The 12,266-nt window shown below is 34.4% G+C and overlaps 3 protein-coding genes across 5 annotated transcripts in view; all 3 read right to left on the bottom strand.

The window, feature by feature from the left end:
* Nucleotides 1-1,269, bottom strand: part of LOC104714096 (agamous-like MADS-box protein AGL65) — a 2,188-nt gene extending 919 nt beyond the window's left edge. Inside the window, exons 1-4 of the mRNA XM_010431352.2 lie at nt 1,084-1,269; nt 557-616; nt 400-418; nt 44-114 (exon numbers count right to left, since the gene is read on the bottom strand). Of these exons, the coding sequence (XP_010429654.2) occupies nt 44-114; nt 400-418; nt 557-616; nt 1,084-1,268 (335 nt within the window). The 5' untranslated portion in view covers nt 1,269. The remainder of the gene's footprint in view (nt 1-43; nt 115-399; nt 419-556; nt 617-1,083) is intronic.
* On the bottom strand, nt 2,955-4,837 carry LOC104715964 (LRR receptor-like serine/threonine-protein kinase ERECTA). The gene is made up of 3 exons (XM_010433328.1): nt 4,828-4,837; nt 3,609-3,979; nt 2,955-3,501 (listed from the first exon to the last, which is right to left on the bottom strand). Exons 1-3 carry the CDS (start codon nt 4,835-4,837, stop codon nt 3,145-3,147), a joined length of 738 nt encoding a protein of 245 aa, XP_010431630.1. The 3' UTR covers nt 2,955-3,144.
* Nucleotides 5,640-12,266, bottom strand: part of LOC104714097 (LRR receptor-like serine/threonine-protein kinase ERECTA) — an 11,245-nt gene continuing 4,618 nt past the window's right edge. The window contains exons 17-29 of one of the 3 annotated variants that reach the window (XM_019229600.1): nt 11,075-11,146; nt 10,922-10,993; nt 10,759-10,830; nt 10,605-10,676; nt 10,346-10,414; nt 10,126-10,194; nt 7,730-7,798; nt 7,565-7,636; nt 7,394-7,467; nt 7,179-7,307; nt 6,742-7,089; nt 6,294-6,664; nt 5,640-6,186 (exon numbers count right to left, since the gene is read on the bottom strand). In XM_019229600.1, coding sequence (XP_019085145.1) covers nt 5,830-6,186; nt 6,294-6,664; nt 6,742-7,089; nt 7,179-7,307; nt 7,394-7,467; nt 7,565-7,636; nt 7,730-7,798; nt 10,126-10,194; nt 10,346-10,414; nt 10,605-10,676; nt 10,759-10,830; nt 10,922-10,993; nt 11,075-11,146 — 1,846 coding nt within the window. In that variant the 3' untranslated portion in view covers nt 5,640-5,829. Of the gene's footprint in view, nt 6,187-6,293; nt 6,665-6,741; nt 7,090-7,178; nt 7,308-7,393; nt 7,468-7,564; nt 7,637-7,729; nt 7,799-8,122; nt 8,584-8,690; nt 9,062-9,138; nt 9,487-9,575; nt 9,705-9,789; nt 9,864-9,960; nt 10,033-10,125; nt 10,195-10,345; nt 10,415-10,604; nt 10,677-10,758; nt 10,831-10,921; nt 10,994-11,074; nt 11,147-12,266 lie in introns of those variants that run through there. The other 2 variants (XM_019229601.1, XM_010431353.2) reach the window with 2 other exon arrangements.

Here is a 12,266-nt window from a genome sequence, read left to right on the forward strand (position 1 = left end):
AAAAAAAAAAAAAAAAAACATCTATAAACTGTGTCATACATACCTGTCCGGCGAAAGATAATCAATTACTATGGGATCTTCTGCATCGTTTGTTTCCACCAATTTTTCCAACACCTTTATTATATGTTGACAAAAAAAAAAAGTTTCATATAAAAAAAAAAGAGACGAAAATGACTTAGTTGTTTGTTGCTAGCATAAATCTCTTAATCTTTTTGTATTCAGATTTTACTTTTACTAACTAAACTGATATCACATGGATAAACTTGTAAATGAATGAATAAATAATAAAAAAAAAATAATTATAAATCATAGTCAATTTTAAAAATATATAAGAAATTGGCAAGTGAAAAATCAGACTTTATTTGATAATTAAAATATAATGTGATGAGTAAATCATACCTTTGTTGTGTAGGCTCGTCTAAATGAGTGCATACAACACCAAAGATAGCAAAAATCAGTTGTTTTATAAAAAAATAAAATAAAAAATAAAAAAATACAACAAAATCATGCAAATGTATTTAATGTAATAATAATATAAAAATCAGAAAGTCCAAACCTCTCTTCCCGTTCTTGTATTGAAGTACTGAGAAACTCCTTCAAAATTTGACTCAAAGATCTGCATTATCATAAGCAAATTTTTACGGAATTATATGTAATTTTTATAAAAATGGAAATAAATGTAAATTGTAAGCTGTTTTGTGAAAATAAAAAATATATATCGTATGATAACACTTCCTATACGACATGCGTTTACTGGTGCATTTTGATATTTCTTATAAATTCGCCTTGTCACTTCTAGTTTAGCTAGTTTTAAAAAATTGAACCAACTCTTTTTGTGTATGTTCATAACAAATTGTAATCGTTTCAAAGCAAATTTTATGAAAAGAAAACAAAAAAAAGGTGAAAAATATTTTATAAACCTCAAAAGAAAAAAATAGTATAGTTTTATTTTTCAAAAAATTATTTGTCTAAGTTAAAACATGATAATATATATGTTATGTTCAAAATACATATTTTAAAAACTTCTGATTAATTATTTTACACTTTGGAAAACAAAATAAAATTATTAAACAAATATTATACCTAGTACGAGTATGGAAAAGGGTAGGTTTTTCAGTGGGAGAAATGAGGATCATCATAATATTAATATCGCACAACAACGCTAATTCCTCTGCCTTCTTTAAAATTCCTTTTTTACGTTTTGAGTATTTGCTGCCTCTCTCTTTTGGGCACTCTATTTGCTTTAGGTCTAATTTCTTCCTCCCCATTATTTTTCTTCAGCTATTCTCTCTTTGTTTTTTTAGTGCTCTCCTCAAATTTATATAAAAAAGGGTTTGGAGGAAGTTGATCTTGGAATCATAAAAGATGTAATTGAAATAGAATCTTCATTAGATTAATGTGTTGTTTAATAATTATTATTATCTTTAATACTTTTAGATTTAGTTTCAGAAATTTTAATTGATGTCCTTAGTATGACATAAACAGTTTTTTCTTTGACACACAAGTGAATTTTATTATGTTCCATTTTTATTATATATTTAAGTGGGTGTTATTAGTTTGAGATTTGAATAGAGTTTTCAAGATTTTAAATGTTATGTACAATATGTTGTTATTAGATCAAGATTTTGTTAAACTTTGTTAAAGTTTAGTGTTATTAGTTTGTGATTTGTAAAAAACAATTTAAAATCTTAACAAATTTGGGTTATTGGAGTTAGACTTTTATAAATTCATTAAAAGTTTTGTGTTATTCAATTAAAACAAAATAATTTAGGATTGTTAATAAATTCAATTATTATGTTATTGGTTCATGATTTTAGATACTTTCTTTACAAAATAAAGTCATGGAAAATATCACAAAAATACAGAAATTATTTGGAGCACTTTACAAGATTTTAAAAAATTCTTTAACAATCTTTCACTTATTCACTTTTAATGATTTTGCTCAACTCTTCAAAAATCTTTATAAATTAGAATTCAATAACACCCCTAAATTTAGTTGGATCCAAATACATTAAAACAATTAAATATTCATAATCTTACATTAGCATGTAACACAAAATTATATGATCATAATTAAATACGTTTTCCTACAAAATAATCAGATTGCTTTTCATTTTCAATGGTTTTTTTTATAACACATACCTTCATTCATTAGGCCAATAAACATGGCAACGGTTACAATATAGTGCCTCCAAACGAGAAACACCTACAATACAACAAAAACATGGAATACTCTACCAACGTACAAAAAGAGCGTTAAGTGTTAAACCGGGCAAACCACGTCATTAGTATCAAGTCTCCTTGATGTTGTCTAGTGATATGAGGGGAGTTGAAGCTTGAGCTTTGAATCCTGGAGAGCGGTTCTAGCCTGTTATGTATGATCCTTTTAATTTTATTTTCAATGATTGATTGTAAAAACAGTAAAAATAGCATGGAATCTAAAAGAAGTTGGATGATAAACCAAATTTAGAAAGCTAAGGCTTTCTAAAACCAAAGACGGGTGTATTAAATTTAGTATTTCATATGATTTGAATTTTTATATGATTTTGATTATTTTAGGAAAGTTGATATGATTTATTGTAAAATTCTTTTAAATCTCACCTAATTAAAATTATGAGATTTAGATTTCTATATTTTTTAACTAAGAAAACCCTCTCAAACCCTCTCTTATTTTACAGAGTCATTCAAAATCAAATCCTCAAAATATTTTCAATAATAGTGGATTTTATTAAACATTTAAAAATCCAATAACATAAGATTTATAAAATTTTACACCAATCTCTTAATATGCTAAGTGGTTTAAATCTCTTAGTACACTAAGTGGACCAATCATCTCCTATTTGTCATTCTTTTGAGATTAAAATTTCACAACATTTGTTTTAAGGTTATGATTAATTTGGAGCCGAAACAGTTCAACACATTCTTTATTTTTTAAAAATAGTAGGTGGGTTACCTTTCCGGAAACATAAGTTTGGATAGAAATAGGAACTTGGAGTGCCAGTCTGAGGATATTCACACACTTGTCTAATAATAATAAGGCAGTGCATAAATTTTTACATGAGAACAATAATTTTCTAACAGCTTAATGCAACAAAAACGATACCGTTTTGTAGAGTTTTCTCCTAAGAAAAAAAGTAATTCACACTACTCACTGTTCTGAGAAATAACTTGTCCAAACCGAAGAAAGAGCTGAGCATCAGAAGCACTCATGGAAGAGCAATTGACAGAGTGAGGAGTCTTGAGATTCGCATACTCATCGACGTAGCACGAACCAGCCAGCGCTGCTGACGTGTCTGTCACAGCAGGTGGCTGCTCCGACATCATGAAGCTGCCGAGTACACGAGTCACCTGGTGCATCGTAGGTCGATCACTTGGCTGTCTTTTGGTGCATAGGAGTGCCAATTGGAAAACTTTCTTCACCACACCGAGATCCTTACACGTCGATGTGATGTCTGGATCTGCCATTTCCATTACTTCATTGTTCCCCGTCTTTGACATTATCTGATGTGCAAGTGAATCAATGAAAACAAACTTACTTAGAAACATACATAGCCAATGTGAAAACAGAACAGAACAGCTGAAACCAGAACAGACAAGGAAGGACAAACCAGATGGTGGAGATTAGATTCATCATCGACGGCTTTCCTTCGGGTTAACAACTCAAGCAGCACTATCCCATAACTGTAGACATCGGATTTCTCAGTGAGACGTGAAGTGCGAGCATACTCGGGATCTATGTAACCAATCGTGCCCATAACGTAAGTTGAAGTATGTGTCTTTGACACACACAGGCTTTTAGCAATTCCAAAATCTGTCAAACGAGCCTCTAAATCTTTGTCCAAGAGAATATTGGACGATTTCACGTCTCTGTGTATGATCCTTGGACTACAGTCATGATGTAGATACGCTAGTCCTTGTGCTGCACCATATGCTATCTTAAGCCGTGTGTCCCAATCAAGAGTTTTCTTCTTCGTAGGGCCTTCACAATACAGAAGCAAAGATGTTATGTAACAGAAGAGACAAATGAAGGTTTTTNTGGAATCATAAAAGATGTAATTGAAATAGAATCTTCATTAGATTAATGTGTTGTTTAATAATTATTATTATCTTTAATACTTTTAGATTTAGTTTCAGAAATTTTAATTGATGTCCTTAGTATGACATAAACAGTTTTTTCTTTGACACACAAGTGAATTTTATTATGTTCCATTTTTATTATATATTTAAGTGGGTGTTATTAGTTTGAGATTTGAATAGAGTTTTCAAGATTTTAAATGTTATGTACAATATGTTGTTATTAGATCAAGATTTTGTTAAACTTTGTTAAAGTTTAGTGTTATTAGTTTGTGATTTGTAAAAAACAATTTAAAATCTTAACAAATTTGGGTTATTGGAGTTAGACTTTTATAAATTCATTAAAAGTTTTGTGTTATTCAATTAAAACAAAATAATTTAGGATTGTTAATAAATTCAATTATTATGTTATTGGTTCATGATTTTAGATACTTTCTTTACAAAATAAAGTCATGGAAAATATCACAAAAATACAGAAATTATTTGGAGCACTTTACAAGATTTTAAAAAATTCTTTAACAATCTTTCACTTATTCACTTTTAATGATTTTGCTCAACTCTTCAAAAATCTTTATAAATTAGAATTCAATAACACCCCTAAATTTAGTTGGATCCAAATACATTAAAACAATTAAATATTCATAATCTTACATTAGCATGTAACACAAAATTATATGATCATAATTAAATACGTTTTCCTACAAAATAATCAGATTGCTTTTCATTTTCAATGGTTTTTTTTATAACACATACCTTCATTCATTAGGCCAATAAACATGGCAACGGTTACAATATAGTGCCTCCAAACGAGAAACACCTACAATACAACAAAAACATGGAATACTCTACCAACGTACAAAAAGAGCGTTAAGTGTTAAACCGGGCAAACCACGTCATTAGTATCAAGTCTCCTTGATGTTGTCTAGTGATATGAGGGGAGTTGAAGCTTGAGCTTTGAATCCTGGAGAGCGGTTCTAGCCTGTTATGTATGATCCTTTTAATTTTATTTTCAATGATTGATTGTAAAAACAGTAAAAATAGCATGGAATCTAAAAGAAGTTGGATGATAAACCAAATTTAGAAAGCTAAGGCTTTCTAAAACCAAAGACGGGTGTATTAAATTTAGTATTTCATATGATTTGAATTTTTATATGATTTTGATTATTTTAGGAAAGTTGATATGATTTATTGTAAAATTCTTTTAAATCTCACCTAATTAAAATTATGAGATTTAGATTTCTATATTTTTTAACTAAGAAAACCCTCTCAAACCCTCTCTTATTTTACAGAGTCATTCAAAATCAAATCCTCAAAATATTTTCAATAATAGTGGATTTTATTAAACATTTAAAAATCCAATAACATAAGATTTATAAAATTTTACACCAATCTCTTAATATGCTAAGTGGTTTAAATCTCTTAGTACACTAAGTGGACCAATCATCTCCTATTTGTCATTCTTTTGAGATTAAAATTTCACAACATTTGTTTTAAGGTTATGATTAATTTGGAGCCGAAACAGTTCAACACATTCTTTATTTTTTAAAAATAGTAGGTGGGTTACCTTTCCGGAAACATAAGTTTGGATAGAAATAGGAACTTGGAGTGCCAGTCTGAGGATATTCACACACTTGTCTAATAATAATAAGGCAGTGCATAAATTTTTACATGAGAACAATAATTTTCTAACAGCTTAATGCAACAAAAACGATACCGTTTTGTAGAGTTTTCTCCTAAGAAAAAAAGTAATTCACACTACTCACTGTTCTGAGAAATAACTTGTCCAAACCGAAGAAAGAGCTGAGCATCAGAAGCACTCATGGAAGAGCAATTGACAGAGTGAGGAGTCTTGAGATTCGCATACTCATCGACGTAGCACGAACCAGCCAGCGCTGCTGACGTGTCTGTCACAGCAGGTGGCTGCTCCGACATCATGAAGCTGCCGAGTACACGAGTCACCTGGTGCATCGTAGGTCGATCACTTGGCTGTCTTTTGGTGCATAGGAGTGCCAATTGGAAAACTTTCTTCACCACACCGAGATCCTTACACGTCGATGTGATGTCTGGATCTGCCATTTCCATTACTTCATTGTTCCCCGTCTTTGACATTATCTGATGTGCAAGTGAATCAATGAAAACAAACTTACTTAGAAACATACATAGCCAATGTGAAAACAGAACAGAACAGCTGAAACCAGAACAGACAAGGAAGGACAAACCAGATGGTGGAGATTAGATTCATCATCGACGGCTTTCCTTCGGGTTAACAACTCAAGCAGCACTATCCCATAACTGTAGACATCGGATTTCTCAGTGAGACGTGAAGTGCGAGCATACTCGGGATCTATGTAACCAATCGTGCCCATAACGTAAGTTGAAGTATGTGTCTTTGACACACACAGGCTTTTAGCAATTCCAAAATCTGTCAAACGAGCCTCTAAATCTTTGTCCAAGAGAATATTGGACGATTTCACGTCTCTGTGTATGATCCTTGGACTACAGTCATGATGTAGATACGCTAGTCCTTGTGCTGCACCATATGCTATCTTAAGCCGTGTGTCCCAATCAAGAGTTTTCTTCTTCGTAGGGCCTTCACAATACAGAAGCAAAGATGTTATGTAACAGAAGAGACAAATGAAGGTTTTCGTTTTGGGCGATGAGACTTACCATGAAGAAGATCCCAGAGGCTGCCATTTTCCATGTAGTCATAGAACAGAAGACTCCCCAAGTGTGAGAGGGAATAGGCTTGTAGGCTCACAAGATTTCTGTGCTTGATGTTACTTAGCATCTCGAGTTCGGTCTCAAACTGTTTCATTGACTGTGGGTTGTGAGAGTAGAGCCGCTTAATCGCAACCGGTTTGCAGTTCTTCAAAACACATTTGTATACAGTGCTTGATGCTCCATGCCCAATGATATATTTCTCACTCAGATTCTCTGTCATTCTCATGATATCCTCATAAACGTGGAGTGCCATGTTCATATGAAGGATGACGAGCTTCGGGGTTGAATAGGTTACTGATGTCACCAACAAGTTTAAGGATTAGCTAATGAATTACAATAGTGGTAGGGGAAGAAAATTTAGTAAAGCGGTTTGGAGAGTATACCTGGTTTGTCAAGTGATCCATCAAGAAAAGGAGGAGGATTATGCGGCCGGCATGCTGCTATTAAGACCATAAGAAGGATCACAAGTCCCCCAATAGCTATTCCAAGAATAGCTGCTCTAGAGATTGACACTGCATACAAAAAAAAAAAGATGGAAACATAAGCTTCTATTATCTTTAGGTTTTGTGAATGGAAGCTTTTAGAAGAACGTAATCACCTCGTACAGTTGGATGAGAATCACGACAGGGTGAGTTTAGCCAACTACCACAAAGACCAGGATTGCCAATGAAGCTTTATCCAAAACCAAAAACAACAGAGATGAACTATGGTCAAACATTAGCCAACAAAAAAAAAATGCAGAATAGCAAAACTTGCTAAATTCCCATACCTGTCTGGTGAAAATCTTGAGAAGTTATTGGTCTTAGGGATATCGCCTTCCAGGTTGTTGTGAGATACATTCCTGTAAGAGTTAGTCATGATTGCATGGTTACATTCTTAGCACAAGATGCTTACAGAGAGACAAAAAGTTTTCAGCACCAATGTGACTACTTACAATACATTCAAACTGACGCAGTTGGCTAATGAACCAACATTACCAGTCAAGTTATTATTTTCCAGTCTCCTGCAAGCAGTTTTAAGAAACACAACTTTAGATAATCATCAACCCATTATTTGTTTCTGGATTGCACATAGTGACCACATCGACTATGTTCAAATTTTTATCTTGATTTAATTCATTTAACAGAAGTGTGTATTACAACACTGATACAACTCATCAACAGCATGGAAAGGGTAAGAGGAAGATTACTCACAGCAAAATTATGTTCTGCAATTGGTTAAGCTCTTCTGGAATTGGGCCCGAGATATCATTATAAGAAAGATCTCTGCAACCACAAAACACAAATTCAGAACAGTAATGTGATATATGGAAAAACTCCAANAAGGCAGTGCATAAATTTTTACATGAGAACAATAATTTTCTAACAGCTTAATGCAACAAAAACGATACCGTTTTGTAGAGTTTTCTCCTAAGATAAAAAGTAATTCACACTACTCACTGTTCTGAGAAATAACTTGTCCAAACCGAAGAAAGAGCTGAGCATCAGAAGCACTCATGGAAGAGCAATTGACAGAGTGAGGAGTCTTGAGATTCGCATACTCATCGACGTAGCACGAACCAGCCAGCGCTGCTGACGTGTCTGTCACAGCAGGTGGCTGCTCCGACATCATGAAGCTGCCGAGTACACGAGTCACCTGGTGCATCGTAGGTCGATCACTTGGCTGTCTTTTGGTGCATAGGAGTGCCAATTGGAAAACTTTCTTCACCACACCGAGATCCTTACACGTCGATGTGATGTCTGGATCTGCCATTTCCATTACTTCATTGTTCCCCGTCTTTGACATTATCTGATGTGCAAGTGAATCAATGAAAACAAACTTACTTAGAAACATACATAGCCAATGTGAAAACAGAACAGAACAGCTGAAACCAGAACAGACAAGGAAGGACAAACCAGATGGTGGAGATTAGATTCATCATCGACGGCTTTCCTTCGGGTTAACAACTCAAGCAGCACTATCCCATAACTGTAGACATCGGATTTCTCAGTGAGACGTGAAGTGCGAGCATACTCGGGATCTATGTAACCAATCGTGCCCATAACGTAAGTTGAAGTATGTGTCTTTGACACACACAGGCTTTTAGCAATTCCAAAATCTGTCAAACGAGCCTCTAAATCTTTGTCCAAGAGAATATTGGACGATTTCACGTCTCTGTGTATGATCCTTGGACTACAGTCATGATGTAGATACGCTAGTCCTTGTGCTGCACCATATGCTATCTTAAGCCGTGTGTCCCAATCAAGAGTTTTCTTCTTCGTAGGGCCTTCACAATACAGAAGCAAAGATGTTATGTAACAGAAGAGACAAATGAAGGTTTTCGTTTTGGGCGATGAGACTTACCATGAAGAAGATCCCAGAGGCTGCCATTTTCCATGTAGTCATAGAACAGAAGACTCCCCAAGTGTGAGAGGGAATAGGCTTGTAGGCTCACAAGATTTCTGTGCTTGATGTTACTTAGCATCTCGAGTTCGGTCTCAAACTGTTTCATTGACTGTGGGTTGTGAGAGTAGAGCCGCTTAATCGCAACCGGTTTGCAGTTCTTCAAAACACATTTGTATACAGTGCTTGATGCTCCATGCCCAATGATATATTTCTCACTCAGATTCTCTGTCATTCTCATGATATCCTCATAAACGTGGAGTGCCATGTTCATATGAAGGATGACGAGCTTCGGGGTTGAATAGGTTACTGATGTCACCAAGAAGTTTAAGGATTAGCTAATGAATTACAATAGTGGTAGGTGAAGAAAGTTTAGTAAAGCGGTTTGGAGAGTATACCTGGTTTGTCAAGTGATCCATCAAGAAAAGGAGGAGGATTATGCGGCCGGCATGCTGCTATTAAGACCATAAGAAGGATCACAAGTCCCCCAATAGCTATTCCAAGAATAGCTGCTCTAGAGATTGACACTGCAGACAATAAAAAAAGATGGAAACATAAGCTTTTATTATCTTTAGGTTTTGTGAATGGAAGCTTTTAGAAGAACGTAATCACCTCGTACAGTTGGATGAGAATCACGACAGGGTGAGTTTAGCCAACTACCACAAAGACCAGGATTGCCAATGAAGCTTTATCCAAAACCAAAAACAACAGAGATGAACTATGGTCAAACATTAGCCAACAAAAAAAAAATGCAGAATAGCAAAACCTGCTAAATTCCCATACCTGTCTGGTGAAAATCTTGAGAAGTTACTGTTCTTAGGGATATCGCCTTCCAGGTTGTTGTGAGATACATTCCTGTAAGAGTTAGTCATGATTGCATGGTTACATTCTTAGCACAAGATGCTTACAGAGAGACAAAAAGTTTTCAGCACCAATGTGACTACTTACAATACATTCAAACTGACGCAGTTGGCTAATGAACCAACATTACCAGTCAAGTTATTATTTTCCAGTCTCCTGCAAGCAGTTTTAAGAAACACAACTTTAGATAATCATCAACCCATTATCTGTTTCTGGATTGCACATAGTAACCACATCGACTATGTTCAAAATTTTATCTTGATTTAACTCATTTAACAGAAGTGTGTATTCCAATGTGACTACTTACAATACATTCAAACTGACGCAGTTGGCTAATGAACCAACATTACCAGTCAAGTTATTATTTTCCAGTCTCCTGCAAGCAGTTTTAAGAAACACAACTTTAGATAATCATCAACCCATTATCTGTTTCTGGATTGCACATAGTGACCACATCGACTATGTTCAAAATTTTATCTTGATTTAACTCATTTAACAGAAGTGTGTATTCCAACACTGATACAACTCATCAACAGCATGGAAAGGGTAAGAGGAAGATTACTCACAGCAAAATTATGTTCTGCAATTGGTTAAGCTCTTCTGGAATTGGGCCCGAGATATCATTATAAGAAAGATCTCTGCAACCACAAAACACAAATTCAGAACAGTAATGTGATATATGGAAAAACTCCAATTAAGCAAATAGAAGATACTTCTTACATTTCCATGATGCTTCTTAGATTTCCAAAGTCGCCTGGAACTACACCGGTTATATGATTTCTGCTCAAGTTCCTATATCAAGAATGCACGATTTCACAACCCATTTGCATCTTTTACTAGAGGAAAACAATAGATTGGAGTTGGAGGTCTCATGGATGCTCACATCTTGAGAAGATGCTCCAGATCACCAAGGGAAGAAGGAATGATGCCATTTATCTTGTTGTTGGAAAGATCCCTTCAAATGTCAGAAAATAAATAACAGTGGCACACGGCACATATGAAGATGTATACTTCACATAAAACAAGAAACACTTACAATGTATCTAAATTACCGATACGAGATAGCTCAACTGGGATTGGACCTTTGATATTGTTGTTGGAAAGATTCCTGGTTGAACCAAAGGCAACCAAAAACTTGGCAGTCAATGGCATAAAATTAAAAAAAAAAAAAAACAAAAGCTGCGGAACCATGTCAGATAAAAGATATCAGAAAGATTCTCAGTGCCAATACTTACAGGTAAGTCATGCTTTCTAGCTTTTGAAACGCTCGTGGTATGGTGCCGCTAAACTTGTTCCCATGAACATTTCTACAGTTACATTAATGAGACACAAAATCATATAAAGCAACAATCTTGAACATTCCAGTGTAAAGTTCTAAGAGAAAGAGATACATACAAGCTGTTTAGGTTAGTACAGGAGCTCAGATGATCAGGTATAGGTCCTTCTAGATTATTGTTGGCCACATTCCTATATGTATATAGTTCACATCAATATTAGAACATCAAAAACATGTCAAGCATAAGGAGAACTACTTACAGATCAAACAAGTCAGTAAGCTTCCCTAGCTCCGGTGGTATGTGACCTGTAAGATGATTATCGTTGAGCTCCCTGCACAAAATATTGTACAAATTTTTAATGATTATACAAAAGTTCATAATATAATGTGTGGGAAAGATAAGTTAAGGAAAAGGTTGGTCGTACAGGTAATGGAGTTTTGACATGTTTCCAAGCTCAGGTGGAATCGAACCAGTCAGCTTGTTACTGTGCAAATACCTAGAGATAAAGCCAAAATGATAATCACTATCATTTACAGGGTACGAATCACAGACTTCAAATTGAAAACTAAACTCTAATGAGTCATTAGACTTTCATTTTCTAAAATTGAACTTCTACTAATGAAGAGAGTATGCCCGTAAAAATTACAATTTCTCAGTGAAAGTCAGATTTCCCAGAATCGGAGGAATAGGTCCACTCAACAAGTTGCTACTTAAATCTCTGCAAAAGAAAAAAAGAAAAAAAAATGGAACCATTAAGGTCATGAAATTGTTATAAGTAGCTTGGTTGGTTAGAAGAAAAGTACTTACAACACTGCAAGGGCTTGCATGAGACCAATCACTGATGGAATCTTCCCAGAAAGCTGATTGCCTTGCAATGATCTAAGATGATCAAGTGATGTTTATCAAAACAAAAGGCTAGCCAAAATTTGAAAGCAAAATATTTGTGCAGAT

This window comes from Camelina sativa, chromosome 9 (genome assembly GCF_000633955.1).
Source record: "Camelina sativa cultivar DH55 chromosome 9, Cs, whole genome shotgun sequence".
In the NCBI taxonomy this organism is placed as follows: Eukaryota; Viridiplantae; Streptophyta; class Magnoliopsida; order Brassicales; family Brassicaceae; genus Camelina; species Camelina sativa.

Bases quoted from the DNA above. Each gene is read 5' to 3' on its own strand.
- LOC104715964 (XM_010433328.1), bottom strand. The intron at 3,502-3,608 runs GTTTGTCCTTCC...CTTGCACATCAG, and splicing joins AATCTAATCTCCACCATCTG to ATAATGTCAAAGACGGGGAA.